This window comes from Bos indicus x Bos taurus, chromosome 4, assembly GCF_003369695.1.
Source record: "Bos indicus x Bos taurus breed Angus x Brahman F1 hybrid chromosome 4, Bos_hybrid_MaternalHap_v2.0, whole genome shotgun sequence".
Lineage (NCBI taxonomy): Eukaryota > Metazoa > Chordata > Mammalia > Artiodactyla > Bovidae > Bos > Bos indicus x Bos taurus.
The window spans coordinates 6,967,185-6,984,544 of NC_040079.1; the positions used below are offsets into that span (position 1 = coordinate 6,967,185).

Consider the following 17,360-nt stretch of genomic DNA (forward strand, 5'->3'; position numbering starts at 1 on the left):
ATTGTATAGGCCATGGGGTCACAAAGAGTTGGACATGCCTAAGTGACTTTCACACACACACATCATAAGATGTATCTGTCAGGATTCTAGCAGAAAAGAGATGACTTAGTATAATGAAGTACTTGGAGGAGACGTTAGTGAAGGGGTTACCTACAAGCTATGGCTACGAGGTTTAGAAATGACAAGGGAGAGAGCTAGTAACAGTGAGGAAAAAAATCCATACCCTAAGGGGTGAACAAAGCTGGAATGCAGGAGAGTTGGGTAGTAAGGCCTCCAGGAGAGGAGCTATGACCTTTGGCAACTAGTCAGAGATGACCTGCAGGTAGGGAGAATGGAGAACAGATACCCTGACCTTACTTTTCTGCCCTCAAGAGATCTTCTGCTTGGATTCTGTTTGGCAGAAACCAAGCAGAGGTCAGAGAGCAAGAGATACCATTGATGCTGTCCATGTAGATCAGCCTCCCATGCAAGAAGTTAGAGTGAAGAGGGGTGAAGTGTGGATGTGGCAGAGGCAAATGAAAAATATTTGGCACAGAAGAGATTTTTTTAAGTTACAGTCAGGAACACTTTAAGTTAGGATGGCACCTTTAAAAAGGAGAGAGAAAAACACTAAGAGAATTTACTTCCACATCCCCACCAACCACAGAATAATGGTGCCAGAGAAGCCCATGCTGCATTGGCATGGTTCTCTTAACAAAGTTCTCATAGGTGTGTGGATTGAAATAACACACCAGTGGGACCTACACTTAATGTATGCAGGGTTTCTTATTTGAATTTTCCTAAATTGAATCTCTGAACTCTACAAAATGAATTATTACCTGGTTATGTCAATTTCATAAACTCTTAAATTCATTGGCATTGTGTGTGAGCACAGGTGGGAGCCAGGAGTGCTGGGCAATGAGCTACAAAGACATTTAATTGTAGTTGACGCTCACTCCTTAACAAACCATCCCCAAACTTAGTGGTTTAAAATAACAGCAATCATTTATTCTTCTCATGAATTTGCAATTTGGGTAGGACCCCATGGAAATGGCTTATCTTTGCTCTTCACAGTTTCATCAGTTGGCAGCTAGAGAATTCACTCTGTGTTGCCTCACTTGCATGGCCAGCAAGTGGTTTTGGCTGGCAGATGAAATATCAGCCAGGCAGTGGGCCAGTGACTTCAGGTCCTCTTCCCCAGGGTGACTTGGCTTCTACTTGGGCTTCCTCACAATATGGTGGGCAATTCCAAGGGTAACCACCATGAGGGAGCAAGGAGGCATTTTTCCCTATCTAACCTTAGAAGTCTTTTCCAATGAGTCAACTATTTGCATTAGGTGGACAAAGTACTGGAGTTTCAGCTTTAGCATCATTCCTTCCAAAGAACACCCAGGACTGATCTCCTTTAGAATGGACTGGTTGGATCTCCTTGAACCTTAGAAGTTACATGGTGTTGCTTCAGCCACCCACTATTTCTCAAAACAGTCACAAAGTCCATTCAATTTCAAGGTAGGGGACATAGACCCCTAACTCAATGGAGAGAGTAAGGTTAGACTGTAAGAAGAAATCAGAAATAAGATATGGTTTTAACCATTTTAGGAAAATACAAAGTATCATATCAACAAGAAAGGGATTCCCTGGTGACTCAGATGGTGAAGAGTCTGCCTGCAATTTGGGAGACCCAAGTTCCCTGGGTTGGGAAGATTCCCCTGGAGAAGGAAAGGGCAACCCACTCCAGTATTTCTGCCTGGAAAATCCCATGGACAGAGGAGCCTGGCAGGCTATAATACATAGGGTTGAAAAGAGATGGACACGACTGAGCGACTTCACTTTTACTTTCATATTAACAAGCTATAGTAAATTGAGAAGTAAAAATAAAATTACAGTACATTACTTCCACAACATTTGCCATATTTTTGAAAGCATGTTTTTAATCTTGTCGAAAACAGCTTGCAATATTCTCTTCTCAGCTTCTTCCCTTACATTCATCATTTGTTCATTATACTCATCTGTTATCGATTTTATTTTTTTCATCTTTTCTTCTGATGGATTTTGGGCATATTCCACTTCTACTTGTTCAATTTGCTTGTTAAATGTATCAGCATAGCTTTTCATCAAGTATTCCTCCTGCTGTTTCAGCTCTTGGTCTGTTTCCTTGTAAATGGGGTCAGAAAAGTAAGCCCCTTGGTTGTTCTGCACCATCTCGTCTATCAGCTCCACCAGCTCCTGCACCTGAGCTTCCTTCTCAGCCTGCTCTGTGTTTTTGCTGTTACTGAAAGCACAGCAGCGGTCTCCACACTCCTGTAGGAGGCTTTGTAGGTTTCCATTCGAATCCTCCAGAAAATTGCTCAGGCTCTGGTTCTCCAGCTCCTCTTTGCAAGTGAATAAGATGATCATATACTTCATGGCTGCTTTCCCAAACAGATTCTTGACCAACTCCACGGTTTGCTGCTCTTCCTGTGTGTGACGGCCCAACCTCAGGACCAAGACGATGGCATGAGGGCCGGGACAGGAGGCGAGGACACATCGGCTGATTTCCCTGCAGGTGGTGTTCAGGCTGTCTTTGGTGTCGAAGAGCCCTGGGGTGTCAACAACAAGAAGCTCTCTCCCCTTCCATTCCCGGGACGCTTTCTGACAAGTTTTGGTAACAGCGTTGGCAGCCATCTTAGACTCGAATTTTTTGTACCCGAGGATGGTGTTTGCAGTCGCACTTTTCCCACTTCCGGTCTTCCCTACCAGCACTATCCTCAGAGCGTTGTTAGGGGTGGCAGCCATGTTAACATCAAGAGGCTCTGGGGTACCCAGACTCCACCTTAAGAAAAGGAAGGAGAGGGGGAAAGAGTCAATTTAGGCAAGTAGGAACCATTCTCAAGTCTTTTTTTAACTTCCTTTGCCTCCCTGAATGGAGAAGGCAATGGCATCCCACTCCAGTACTCTTGCCTGGAGAATCCCAGGGATGGGGGAGCCTGGTGGGCTGCCGTCTATGGGGTCTCACAGAGTCGGACACGACTGAAGTGACTTAGCAGCAGCAGCAGCAGCCTCCCTGAAATTTGTAATATTCTATTACCAACATTGTTCGCAAAAGAAACAGAAAAATTAAACAGTTTAATTGCTGTGGATAAAACAGAAAAGTAGTTCCAGTATCCCCACAAAGGAGTGTCAGGTCTGTTGCCAAGCCCAAGCTGTTCTGCTCACTGCACCACAGGCCAATAAATCCGGATACCAGTTGTTGGGGCAAGGAATGAAGACTTTAATCAGAAGGCCAGTAGACCGAGGGGATGGCAGTCTAGCGTCTCTAAGAACCCTCTCATCTCACTCAGCATTTAGGGTCCTTTTATATACAATAGAGAGGGGGAAGGGACTCTCAGTGGCCTCACCAGTGGCAGAAGGAGGTTGTTAACTGGTCGCTGGTTACCAGTTGCTCACGTGCTTGGGAGGAGGGACCCACTCGGATGCCTGACCAATGGCTGAACAGGCCTGTTATAGCTGGTGTCAGTCTGAATGAAGTGTGCATGGGGAGCCAGGGAGGGAAAGCCCCTTATGACTTACCATCACAGTTTCTATCATTAAAGCAGTATGATGTTGGTCCCTGAATAGAGAGAACAGCAAAGCAAAAACAGAAAATTTGGAAACAGACCAAATTAACCACATTGTATTTATTCATATTCAATTCATTTACATTATGCAACATTTATATTCAATAATGTAGCATCTCACATCAAGAGGAAGAAAGATAGACTAATAAGCAACATGGAGACAATCATATACAAAAAGACAAAACTGTATCCATTTCCTGATGCCTTTCAAACTCCAAATAGGGTAGAATTTCCAATGTTGAAAATTCCCTATAAATAATAGAAGAAACATGGATAAATCTTTGTAACTTAGAAGTCAGGAAAATATTTCTGAAATTTGAAATAGAGTAAGGAAAGAGACAGGCTTCCCTGGTGATTCAGTCGGTGAAGACTCTGCCATGAAATGCAAGAGACCTGGGGTTCAATCCCTGGGTCAGGAATATCCCCCGGAGAAGGAAATGGCAACCCACTTCAGTATTCTTGCCTGGGAAACCCAGTGGAGAGAGGAGCCTTGTGGACTACAGTCCATGAGGTCACAAAAGAGTCAGACAACTTAGCTACTAAACCGCCACAAGGAAAGAGACTCCTAAATTTGGTTATATAAAAATCAGAAATATAATGTGGGAGAATAATGCCACCATACACAAATTAAAACACAACTGTCAAACTAGGGGAAATTTTTTTCCTGGTTATGTAAAAGAGGGGTCATTTCACTTTTATACAAAGACTATCTGTACAGATGGCCAATAAGCACATGAAAAGATGCTCAGTATCATTAACTATTCAAGAAATGCAAATGAAAACTATAATGATGTATCACCTCACAGCGATGATTTGATGGCCATGATCAAAAAATCTACAATAAATGCTGGAGAGAGTGTGGAGAAAAGGGAACCCTCCTACACAGTTGGTGGGAACGTGAATTGGTAGAGCCTCTATGGAGAACAGTCTGGAAATCCTCAAAAAATTAAAAATATAGTTGCCATATGATCCAACAATCCCACTCTTGGGCATATATCCAGACAAAATTCTAATTTGAAAAGATGCCTTCACCTCTATGTTCATAGCTGCTGCTGCTGCTAAGTCACTTCAGTCGTGTCTGACTCTGTGTGACCCCATGGACAGCAGTCCACCAGTCTCCTCTGTCCCTGGCATTCTCCAGGCAAGAATATCAGAATGGGTTGACATTTCCTTCTCCAATGCGTGCATACATGCTAAGTCGCTTCAGTCGTATCCAACTCTGTGCGACCCTATGGACAGCAGCCCACCAGGCTCCTCTGTCCACAGGATTCTCTAGGCAAGAATACTGGAGTGGGTTGCCATTTCCTTCTCCTCTATGTTCATCAGTTCAGTTCAGTTCAGTTCAGTCGCTCAGTCCTGTCCGACTCTTTGCGACCCCATGAATTGCAGCATGCCAGGCCTCCCTGTCCATCACCAACTCCCAGAGTTCACTCAAACTAACGTCCATCGACTCGGTGATGCCATACAGCTAGCTCATCCTCTGTCGTCCCCTTCTCCTCCTGCCCCCAATCCCTCCCAGCATCAGAGTCTTTTCCAATGAGTCAACTCTTTGCATGAGGTGGCCAAAGTATTGGAGTTTCAGCTTTATAACAGTTCTGTTATAATAGCCAAGACACAGAAACAAACTAAATGTCCATTGACAGATGAATGCATAAAGAAGATGCTGTTCATATATACAATGGGGTATTACTCAGCCGTAAAAGAGAATGAAACAATGCCATTTGCAACTACATGTATGAACTGAGGTGTTATCATATTGAGGGAAGTTAGAGAAAAACAAATATTACATGATATCATTTGTATGTGGAATCAAAAATAAATCAAGTAAACTTACTTACAAAACAGAAACAGACTAACTGACACAGAAAATAAACTTACGACTACCAAAGGGGAAAATCAGGAAAGAGGGATAAATTAGGTGTATGGGGTTTATGGATACATCGTAGCTGTTCAGTCCTTCAGTCCTGTCAGATTCTTTCTGGCCCCAGGGACTGCAGCATGCCAGGCTTCCCTGTCCTTCACCATCTCCCAAAGCTTGCTCAAACTCATGTCCATTGAGTCCGTGATGTCATTCAGCTATCTTGACCTCTGTTGTCCCCTTCTCCTCCTGCCTTCTATCTTTTCCAGCATCTGGGTCTTTTCCAATGAGTCAGGTCTTCCATCAGGTTGCCAAAGTATTGGAGCTTTAGCTTCAGCATCAGTCCTTCCACTGAATATTCAGGGTTGATTTCCTTCAGGATTGACTGGTTTGACTTCCTTGCAGTCCAAGGGACTCTCAAGAGTTTTCTCCAACACCACAGTTCAAAAGCATCAATTCTTTGACACTCACCCTTCTTTATGGTCCAATTCTCACATCCATACATGATTACTGGAAAAGTCTTAGCTTTGACTACACAGACCTTTGTCAGCAAAGTAATATCTCTGCTTTTTAATATGCTATCTTGGTTGCTCATAGCTCTTCTTCCAAGGAGCAAGCATCTTTTAATTTCATGACTGCAGTCACCATCTGCAGTGATTTTGGAGCCCAAGAAAATAATGTCTGTCACTGTTTCCATTGTTTCCCCATCTATTTGCCATGAAGTGATGGGACTGGATGCCATTATCTTCATTTTTTGAATGTTGAGTTTTAAGCCAGCTTTTTCACTCTCCTCTTTCACCTTCATCAAGAGGCTCTAGAGTTCCTCTTCACTTTCTGTCATAAGGGTGGTGTCATCTGCATATCTGTTATTGATACTTTTCCCAGCAATCTTGATTCTAGCTTGTGCTTCACCCAGCCCGGCATTTTGCTTGATGTACTCTGCGTATAAGTTAAATAAGCAGGGTGACAATATTAGCCTTGACATACTCCTTTCTCAATTTTGAACTGGTCTGTTTACATGTCCGGTTCTAACTGTTGCTTCTTGACCTGCGTACAGGTTTCTAAGGAGGAAGGTAAGCTAGTCTGGTATTCCCATCTCTTGAAGAATTTTCCACAGTTTGTTGTGATCCACACCATCAAAAGCTTTAGCATAGTCAATGAAGCAGAAGTAGATGTTTTTCTGGAATCCTCTTGCTTTTTCTTTGATCCAATGGATATTGGCAATTTGATCTCTGGTTCCTCTGCCTTTTCTAAATTCAGCTTGTACATCTGGACGTTTTTGGTTCATGTACTGATGAAGCCTAGCTTGGAGAATTTAAAGCATTACCTTGCTAGCATGTGAAATGCATGCAGTTGTGCAGTAGTTTGAACATTCTTTGCCATTACCCTTATTTGGTATTGGAATGAAAGCTGACCTTTTGTTATATATAGTGGTATGTTACATATACATTACGTATACATACCACTATATATAACATACATTAGCAACAAGAATTTACTGTATAGTGGAAAGGAACTATATTCAGTATCTTGTATTAACCTATAATGGAAAAAATCAGAATATATATATATATATAATTATATATATTATATACATATATATATGGGCTTCACCAGTAACTTAGCAGTAAAGAATCTGCCTGCAATGTAGGGGACACAGGAGACACAAGTTTGATCCCTGGGTTAGGAAGATCACCTTGAGGAAGGCATGGCGACCAACTCCAGTATTCTTGCCTGGAGAATTCCATGGACAGAGGAGACGGGAGGGTCACAGTTCATGGGGCCGCAGAGAGTTGGATATGACTGAAGCGACTGAGCATGCACACACACACGGACACATGCATGTATAAAACTGAGTGGCTTGGCTATAATTATAATAAATCAACTATATTTCAATAAAAATATTTTAGCAAACAAACAATATCTAAAAGTAGAGAAAGAAAAGACCAACAACTTGATAGAAAGTGGAGTAAGAGATAAGAATAAACAGTCCAAATAAAAATGTAAATATCCTTTGAATATGTAAAAAGATATCAACATCCACTCGTAATAGAGATAAACATATCAAAACATATAAAAACTAAAATTAATTATTTAATATTGCACTAGGATACTATTTCTCACCTACAGGTTTGAAAAAACCCAGAAATTAGTTGGCATAATCTGTTGATAAAAGGTATAGGGGAGGGACTCCCTGGTGGCCCAGTAGTTAAGAATCCACCTTGCAATGCAGGGGATGTGGGTTCAATCCCTGGTCAGGGAACTAAGATACTACATGCCACGGAGCAACTAATCCCTCCACAATTGGAGAGTCCGTGTATCACAGTGAAAGATCCCACACGAGGCAAGGACGATCCCGTATGCTGCAACTAAGATGCAATGCAGCCAAATAGATAAATACATGTTTTTTAATAAGTAAAAGATGTAGGGGAAACAGATCTTCTCCTGCATGGCTGTTGGGAATAAAAGAACAGTCTAAAACTACTGGAGGAGAAGTTAGCAAGGTCTTGTATATGTGCATTTACATATGCCTTTACCCTTTTATTATCAATCTCAATTTTAGGATTTATTCCAAAGGTACCCAACAAGAATATGGAAGAAAATTATGCAGAAAGCTCTGTGTGTGTGTATGCACACGTGTGTGCTCAGTCATGTTCAACTCTTTGTGACCCTATGGACTGTAGCCTTCCAGGCTCCTCTGTCCTTGGGATTTTCCCAGCAAGAATACTGGAGTGGGTTGCCATTTCCAAGGGATCTTCATGACCCAGGGATTGAACCCACGTCTCCTGCATCTCCTGCATTGGCAGGCAGATTCTTTACCATTGGGCCACCTGGGAAGCCCACAGAAGTCTGTTAACTGTGCCACTATTTGAATCTCAGGACACCAAAAACCTATCATGCATCATTAGGGTAGGGACCCAGTTGAATTAACTAAGGTATATTCACACAGTGAAGCACTGGTCAACTGTAGAAAAAGGAGGTATATCTTTATATCCTAGTATGAAGACATCTCCAGGATATAGCATTAAGCAGAAAAAGCAAAGAAGAAAGTAATGCACAGTTTACTAGCATTTCTCTAACCAGGAGGAATATGATCTACATATATAAAATGTGTAATACATATATTTTTAATTCATCCATAAAAACAATGGCCGAATAATCTGAAAGCTAAACAAACAAAAAAGTTACTTATATGGGCATGGGACAAAGAGGAGGGAGAGGACAGGGACAGAAACTGGGAATCAGACTTGTTTGGATATACTTATATTTCATTGATTTGATCTTAAAACCATATAAATAGTTTACATAATCATACAGCAAAAATTATATTTAAAATCCTAGTAAAAATCAAAAGCAAATGTAACAAACAGGCCTAATTGTATTTTGTGTGATGAATGAACCACACAAAAAATTGTTCCAAGAGACTTGATAACGCAGTCATTTCTCTGTCCATCTCCAGTGGGAAGTACTTTAAGTCCCCCCAACCCTTGCCCCAAAATATCTGCAAAGAATTTTCAGGAATCTTATTCTTCATTGTGTGTATGTGCAAGTAAGTGTGTTTGTATGGTTTTGAAGTCCATTGGAAAGACATCAAAACAATGATAAGCCCAGTAGAAATGAGTACCCTTAGTGCCAGACTGCAGTCTTCAAATGCCCATTTCCTGCCAAAACATTAGTTGATTTACACATACTGCAGTATGAGCTTCCCTGGTGGCTCAACAGTAAAGAATCTGCCTGCAATGCTGGAGACCCGGGTTTGATCCCTGGTTCAGGAAGATCCCCTGGAGAAAACAGCAACCCACTCCAGTATTCTTGCCTGGGAAATCCCATGAACAGAGAAGCCTGGCGGGCTATAGTTCATGGGGTCGTAAAGAGTTAGACACAACTCAGTGACTAAACAACAGCTGCAGTGCAATATAAAATAACAATTAAATTAAAAAAAAAAGATTTAGCCTGAGTGGTCTCTAAATTGCCTTCCAACTCTAAAGACCTTGGGGACACATTTCCTACTAAAAGAAATGTCTGGGTTATCAAGTGTACTCAATGTCTATCCCTACAACAACAGCAAAAGGTTGTCATGTTAAAATGAGATGCATGGACAATGTGTTAACAGACATTCTTAGTCCCCTCCCTACCGCCACCTCCCCTGCTCTGGTAGCATCCTCCTGACTTGTTTGCACAGCACCTGGTCCCTTCTCAGGCCAGAATCCACACCCTCCCCAGACTCCCCTACCTTACTGTCCCTGCAGCTCTGTCTCCCTGGGATTTGTTCTCAGCCAGGCTCACCTGATTTAAGGACTTGATGAGCTGTCTGGTTTCCTCCAGAGAAGCTGTTTGAGCCCCTGCGTTTGCTCTAACTGCTGCACCTCTGAGACCTTGGAGCCAGGAAGCAGATTGGGTGGGGCCAGTGAAAAAAGTGTTTTGTTTTTAAAAAGACAGAAATGTTGCCCCATAATTTGATGGGTGGTTCAGTTTTGCCTGGTGGCTCAGATGGTAAAGTGTCTGCCTACAGTGCGGGAGATCTGAGTTCGATTCCTGTGTCGGGAAGCTCCTCTGAAGAAGGAAATGGCAACCCACTCCAGTACTCTTGCCTGGAAAATCCCATGGATGGAGGAGCATGGTAGGCTACAGTCCATGGGGTCACAAAGGGTCGGATACGAGTCAGTGACTTCACTTCAGTTTTGCCAAGTTGAAAGCTTTTTCTCCATGTGCCTGCTATGACACCAGAATTTTGAAAAATTTACTTGTTGTTTGGGGTTATAGTAAAGTGAAGTGAAAGTGAAAGTCACTCAGTCATGTCTGATTCTGTGACCCCATGGTCTATACAGCCCATGGAATTCTCCAGGCCAGAATACTGGAGTGGGTAGACTTTCCCCTTCTCCAGGGGATCTTCCCAACCCAGGGATCAAACCAGGGTCTCTTGCATTGCAGGCAGATTCTTTACCAACTGAGCTATCAGGGAAGCCAATGGAATAGTATCAACTCTATTATTTAAGCCTCACCCAACGAGAACAAATCCCCAGACTCCCACTGGCAGGAACCAGTTCACACCAGTGAACCTGGTGTGCTTACTCACATGGATTCTCAGACGTAGGTGGTTATGGTTATAAACCTCCAGCAGTGGAACAGAGAGCAGTGGTACTAAACGGGAGACTTTTAGTCTCCCTTTAAAAGGGACCATTCGTAGGGCCCTTGGCTCCAGGAGTCTGGCATGAGGAATCACTGTTAGTCCAGGCTCACTCCTCCTGGTGTTCCTGAGTCCCAAGGGTCATCAGAGCCATGGATGGTTACAGACAGTTACAGATATAAGCTTTATTTGCCACTTGGCTCCAATAGCCAAGAAAGCAAGAAGCAAGGAAATGGGGTTTTCTCCCACAGTTTTCTATTTCTCTCAGGAAATCCACAGTCCCCATCCTTACCTGCCTACCTAGGTTTCTAGTCCCACACCTCCAAAATCCACAGTGTTTGCTTAGCTATCCCCTGAATTCTTAGCCATTCCGTGGTCCTAATGATGGAAGAGGTTGATTAGGAGAACAGGAATTGAGGAAAGAATGTGGAGGCTGCCATAACCATCAGACATCATCCCATAATTTGCCTTCTTTCTGGGGTTTGTCATTTGGTTTGCATGATTTCTGCTATTATTTTCATTTATTCCTTTTGGTTTCAATTTGACAACTTTTGTTGCTTTGTTTCAATCCTTCCCTAAAGAGAATTTTCTTCAGTGCTTTCTTAGTAAAGACAGATGCTATAAGTAAAACTTTCAGTTCAGTTCAGTTCAGTTCAGTCACTCAGTCATGTCCAACTCTTTGCGACCCCATGAATCGCAACATGCCAGGTCTCCCTGTCCATCACCAACTCCCAGAGTTCACTCAAACTCACATTCATTGAGTCAGTGATGCCAACCAGCCATCTCATCCTCTGTCATCCCCTTCTCCTCCTGCCCCCAATCCCTGTTAGCATCAGAGTCTTTTCCAAAGAGTCAACTCTTTGCATGAGGTGGACAAAGTACTGGAGTTTCAGCTTTCACATCATTCCTTCCAAAGAAATCCCAGGGCTGATCTCCTTCAGAATGGACTTGTTGGATCTCCTTGCAGTCCAAGGGACTCTCAAGAGTCTTCTCCAACACCACAGTTCAAAAGCATCAATTCTTCGGCTCTCAGCCTTCTTCACAGTCCAACTCTCACATGCATACATGACCACAGGAAAAACCATAGCCTTGACTAGACAGACCTTTGTTGGCAAAGTAATGTCTCTGGTTTTGAATATGCTATCTAGGTTGGACATAACTTTCTTTCCAAGGAGTAAGCATCTTTTTAATTCATGGCTGCAGTCACCAGCTGCAGTGATTTTGGAGCCCCAAAAAATAAAGTCTGACACTGTTTCCACTGTTTCTCCATCTATTTCCCGTGAAGAGATGGGACCGGATGCCATGACCTTCATTTTCTGAATGTTGAGCTTTAAGCCAACTTTTTCACTCTCCACTTTCACTTTCATCAAGAGGCGTTTTAATTCCTCTTCCCTTTCTGCCATAAGGGTGGTGTCATCTGCATATTTGAGGTTATTGATATTTCTCCCAGCAATCTTGATTCCAGCTTGTGTTTCTTCCAGTCCAGTGTTTCTCATGATGTACTCTGTGTATAAGTGAAATAAGCAGGATGACAATATACAGCCTTGACGAACTCCTTTTCCTATTTGGAACCATTCTGTTGTTCCATGTTCAGTTCTAACTGTTGCTTCCTGACCTGGATACAGATTTCTCAAGAGGTAGGTCAGGTGGTCTGGTATTCCCATCTCTTTCAGAATTTTCCACAGTTTATTGTGATCCACACAGTCAAAGGCTTTGGCATAGTCAATCAAGCAGAAATAGATGTTTTTCTGGAACTCTCTTGCTTTTTCCATGATCCAGCGGATGTTGGCAATTTGGTCTCTGATTCCTCTGCCTTTTCTAAAACCAGCTTGAACATCAGGAAGTTCACGGTTCATGTATTGCTGAAGCCTGGCTTGGAGAATTTTGAGCATTACTTTGCTAGCATGTGAGATGAGTGCAATTGTGCAGTAGTTTGAGCATTCTTTGGCATTGCCTTTCTTTGGGATTGGAATGAAAACTGACCTTTTCCATTCCTGTGGCCACTGCTGAGTTTTCCAAATTTGCTGGCATATTGAGTGCAGCACTTTCACAGCATCATCTTTCAGGGTTTCAAATAGCTCAACTGGAATTCCATCACCTCCACTAGCTTTGTTCGTAGTGTTGCTTTCTAAGGCCCATTTGACTTCACATTCCAAGATGTTTGGCTCTAAGTCAGTGATCACAGCATCATGATTATCTGGGTCATGAAGATCTTTTCTGTACAGTTCTTCTGTGTATTCTTGCCACCTCTTCTTAATATCTTCTGCTTCTGTTAGGTCCATACCATTTCTGTCCTTTATTGAGCCCATCTTTGCATGAAATGTTCCCTTGGTATCTCTAATTTTCGTGAAGAGATCTCTAGTCTTTCCCATTCTGTTGTTTTCCTCTATTTCTTTGCATTGATCACTGTGGAAGGCTTTCTTATCTCTTCTTGGTATTCTTTGGAACTCTGCATTCAGATGCGTATGTCTTTCCTTTTCTCCTTTGCTTTTCGCTTCTCATCTTTTCACAGCTACTTGTAAGGCCTCCCCAGACAGCCATTTTGCTTTTTTGCATTTCTTTTCCATGGGGATGGTCTTGATCCCTGTCTCCTGTACAATGTCACGAACCTCATTCCATAGTTCATCAGGCACTCTATCTATCAGATCTAGTCCCTTAAATCTATTTCTCACGTCCATTGTATAATCATAAGGGATTTGATTTAGGTCATACCTGAATGGTCTAGTGGTTTTCCCTACTTTCTTCAATTTAAGTCTGAATTTGGTAATAAGGAGTTCATGATCTGAGCCACAGTCAGCTGCTGGTCTTGTTTTTGCTGACTGTATAGAGCTTCTCCATCTTTGGCTGCAAAGAATATAATCAATCTGATTTAGGTGTTGACCATCTGGTGATGTCCATGTGTAGTCTTCTCTTGTGTTGTTGGAAGAGAGTGTTTTCTATGACTGGTGCATTCTCATGGCAAAACTTTGCCCTGTTTCATTCTGTATTCCAAGGCCAAATTTGCCTGTTACTCCAGGTGTTTCTTAGTAAAGGAACAACTGGGCTTCCCTGATAGCTCAGTTGGTAAAGAATCCACCTGCAATGCAGGAGACCCCGGTTCGATTCCTGGGTCGGGAAGATCCCCTGGAGAAGGGAAAGGCTATCCACTCCAGTATTCTGGCCTAGAGAATTCCATGGACAATCCATGGGGTCGCAAAAAGTTGTACAGGACTGAGCCACTTTCACTTTCAAAGGAACAACTGCAATGTACACCACAGTATATCACAGCACAGACTTCTTTCTGCTTCTTGTAAACCCTTATATTTTCAAGAAATGGGCAACTGGGTGATTTATTGTAAATTCACTTGTGCAGAGAAAAATACACATCCTGCCTCAGAAACTACGCTCTCTTATTTGACACTTGAAGGTCACAGCACACTTTTGTCACCACGAGGTCATAGCACAGGCTAGACAGCCTAGGTTACAGGCCTGGGTCCCCCTGGTTATACCTGCTGAAGTGTTCAGAAGGGATAGGAGGAGAAAGGCTGGGCCAGGGAGAAATCTCATCATGAAAATTGCACTGAACTGTCTTTAGAATCCTTTTCAGACCCCTCCTCAGGCAGACCTGGCCTGAGGATGAAGTGAAAGGGTTTTCCTGGAAGTCTCCAAACCCACATCAGGACTCATTCAAAGCAGGCCCAGCAGGCAGCACTTCTGAGTTCCACATGAATGAAACGAAATAAACTCTGTTGTAAACTGGAATAGTGTGTGAATATTTCCATCTTTCAAGATCCTAACAATGAAGTTCTCAAAGCCTAAGATAAATAATAAATAAATAAATGAGATGGATAATAAATAGTTGAGCAGCCTCGTGGCTTTTGACTGTTGTTTATCATGAAAAAAAAAAACCTCTAGAATGGTACTTAAGTGACATTAAGCTTTGAGAGGTCACAGGTGACTATTTGGAAATGAAAAGTGACACTAGCATTTCTCTTATCCTCTGCAAGTATAACATATTTGTGTTTAGTGGAGAGTCAAAGATTCCCAATAAAATAGCAATCTGGAAGACAGTGCCACCTAGGTCCCCATTAGCTCTGTTTCATTCAACTACAATGAAGGACAGCAAGAAGGGGAAACTAAACTGGCCAAAGCCCAGGCACACTGCAGGAAGGAAGAGGAGGGGAGCTAGCAACATGGCCAATGTTTAATTTCAGCTACTGACAGGGTCTCCTCCAAAACATTGAGAGGAGCCCTGCAAACTTACACTGATGAACATCCATAACTGACAAACATTATTTAAAGAAAAAAATTAAAAAGTCTCTAAATATTGTCCTATGTTCATATAAGAAATGAAGAAACATTTATTCAGAAAAAAATATACTAACTCTTAGAAAGAACAGTGAGCATCTGCATCATACTTGAACCATGACCTACTTCCTCCCTCCCCAACCCAGCCTCAGTTTGACAGAAACTCCATTCTTGGCCAAGAAGATGAGGCTCCCTCTCCCCACAGTTAATCATCGAGAGTATAGTATCTTACCAATAGGGGTAGCATTTCTGATCTGCAGAGACTAAATGTCTGGTAAGTAAGATTAGGCAATAGTTTCTAATGGTGGTGGTAGTTTAGTCGCTAAGTTGTGTCCAACTCTAATATATGACACCAAAAGCACCAAGGAAAAACAGATAATTTATATTTATACAAAATTTAAAACACTTTGCATTCCAAAAAGTGAAAAGATAACCTGCAGAATGAGAGAAAAAATTTGCCAATCATATATCTGATAAAGATCTAATATCCAGAATATATAACAAACTCTTTTGCTGTGTTTAGTTGCTCAATCGTGTCTGACTCTTTGCGACCCCATGGACTGCTCCTCTGTCTGCAGGGATTCGCCAGGGAAAAATACTGGAGTGGGCTGCCATGCCCTCCTCCAGGAGATCTTCCCAATCCAGGGATCAAACCCATGTTTCCTGTATTGCAAGCAGATTCTTTACCGACTGAGCAGCCAGGGAAGTTGCAACTCTAAAAACTCCACAATAAAAAGACAAATTGCCTAATTTGTAAATGGGCAAAAGATTTGAATAGGAATTTCTTCAAATAAGATACACAAATGGCCAATAAACATATGAAAAGAAGATAAACATTATCAGTCATTAGGGAAATGTAAATCTGCACCAAATAACATACCACTTCATACTCAGTGGGATGATTATAATCTTTTAAAAAGAAAAAATAATAAATACTGATAAGTATGTGGATAAATTTAATCTTTATACCCTGCTGGGGAGGATATAACATGACACAGCTGCTATGGAAAGCTCTTCGGTGTTCCTTAAAAAATTAAAACATAGATTACCACATGATGTAGTGATTCCACTCCCTAAGTGTCCATCCAAGAGGACTGCCAAGACGTGTTCATACCAAAGATTCTACATGAATGGTTAAGCAGCATTATTCATAATAGTCCAAAACAAGTGGAAACAACCCAAGTGCACATCAACAGATGAATGGATATATGCATACAGTGGAGTATCGTTTAACCATAAAAAGGAATAGAGTCTGTCTACATGCTACAATGTGAATGAGCCTTGACAGCATTATACTAAGTGAAAGAAACCAGGGAAAAGATACATAAAGATATGATTATATTTACATGAATGTCCAGAAATTACAATGAGCTCATGAGAGTGTCCTTCGGAAGGTTTTAGCTTTAGTTTCTTGTACTCTATTAACATTTATATTCAGCTTCACTTTTTAAGCCTTTCTTCTCTCTTATGGTTTGAATTGTGTTCCCCTCCAAAAGATACTGAAGACCTAACCATACAAATGTGACCTTGCTTGGAAACAAGGTCTCAGCAGATTTGATTGTTAAGGTAAAGCTGCTGAGATGAACCTTAATCCATACAATTGGTATCCTTATTAGAAGGGAGATATTGGACACAGACACATGCATTGGGAAGACAGTCATATGAAGGCAGAAGCAGAGGTTGAAGTAAGGCTGCCTGAGGCCACTAGAAGCTAGAAGAGGCTAGGAAGGTTGTCACCATGCGCCATGAATGACACCGGGATTCTTGACCTCTGGAGGAGAGGAATTCGATCCAGGGCCAGTGATGAGGCTTGGTCACTCAGAACTTTTGTGCGATAAAATTTTATTAATGTATAAAGGAGATAGAGAGAGCTTCTGACATAGACATCAGAAGGGGGCAGAAAGAGCGCCCCCTTGCTAGTTTATAGTAAGGGGTTATATACCTATTAGCAAGACGCTAATTAGAGAAAGGAAATGCCTCAAAACTGAGAGAGTTGCACCAGGCCCCTCATCCATAACATGCATTTTGAGATAGCATTGGCACCAGGTGAGTCATCCTGGACCATGAAATAATTGACATGAATCTTGAACAAAGGCAGATTCTAAGGTAAATACATAGTTCATTAACACAGCTTAAGAAAAACATTTCATAGAAAAATGCATTGGTTAGCTCAAGGTTTGAGAAATGTTCAGGGGGAACCAGGTGTCATCTGGGCAACACAGAATTTTAAAAGAAAACTCCTTTTAATTTTGTTAAAATTAAAAGTCCGTTTAATTAATAGAAAAGGAATAAAAATCTGACACTTGTGGTTTGTTTCCTCCTGCCTCTTAAGAGAGAGGAAAAACCATCTGACACTTGCAGTCTATTTCCTCCCCTTGGGAGGACCCCTAGGCTTACTGCCTGTTACCCTCTCAGAAGAATCCTCCCTGACAGCATTCAGGAGGAGCATGGCCCTGCCAACACCTTTATTTTGGACTTCTGGCCTCCAGACTTGAGAGAAAATAAATTATTA

General features: G+C 41.9%; 1 protein-coding gene across 2 annotated transcripts; it reads right to left on the bottom strand.

Moving 5' to 3' along the window:
• Positions 1 to 958: 958 nt before the first annotated feature.
• Positions 959 to 9,808, bottom strand: LOC113891025 (GTPase IMAP family member 7-like). Of its 2 annotated transcripts, XM_027538644.1 has the most exons (3): positions 9,721 to 9,808; positions 3,529 to 3,568; positions 1,797 to 2,791 (listed from the first exon to the last, which is right to left on the bottom strand). In XM_027538644.1, the coding sequence occupies exon 3, from the start codon at positions 2,752 to 2,754 to the stop codon at positions 1,870 to 1,872; it is 885 nt and encodes a 294-aa protein (XP_027394445.1). In that variant the 5' UTR covers positions 2,755 to 2,791; positions 3,529 to 3,568; positions 9,721 to 9,808; the 3' UTR covers positions 1,797 to 1,869. The 2 variants fall into 2 exon arrangements, with proteins under 2 accessions (XP_027394444.1, XP_027394445.1); XM_027538643.1 differs by lacking the exon at positions 3,529 to 3,568 and having other exon boundaries at positions 959 to 2,791.
• Between the last annotated feature and the right edge of the window lie 7,552 nt (positions 9,809 to 17,360).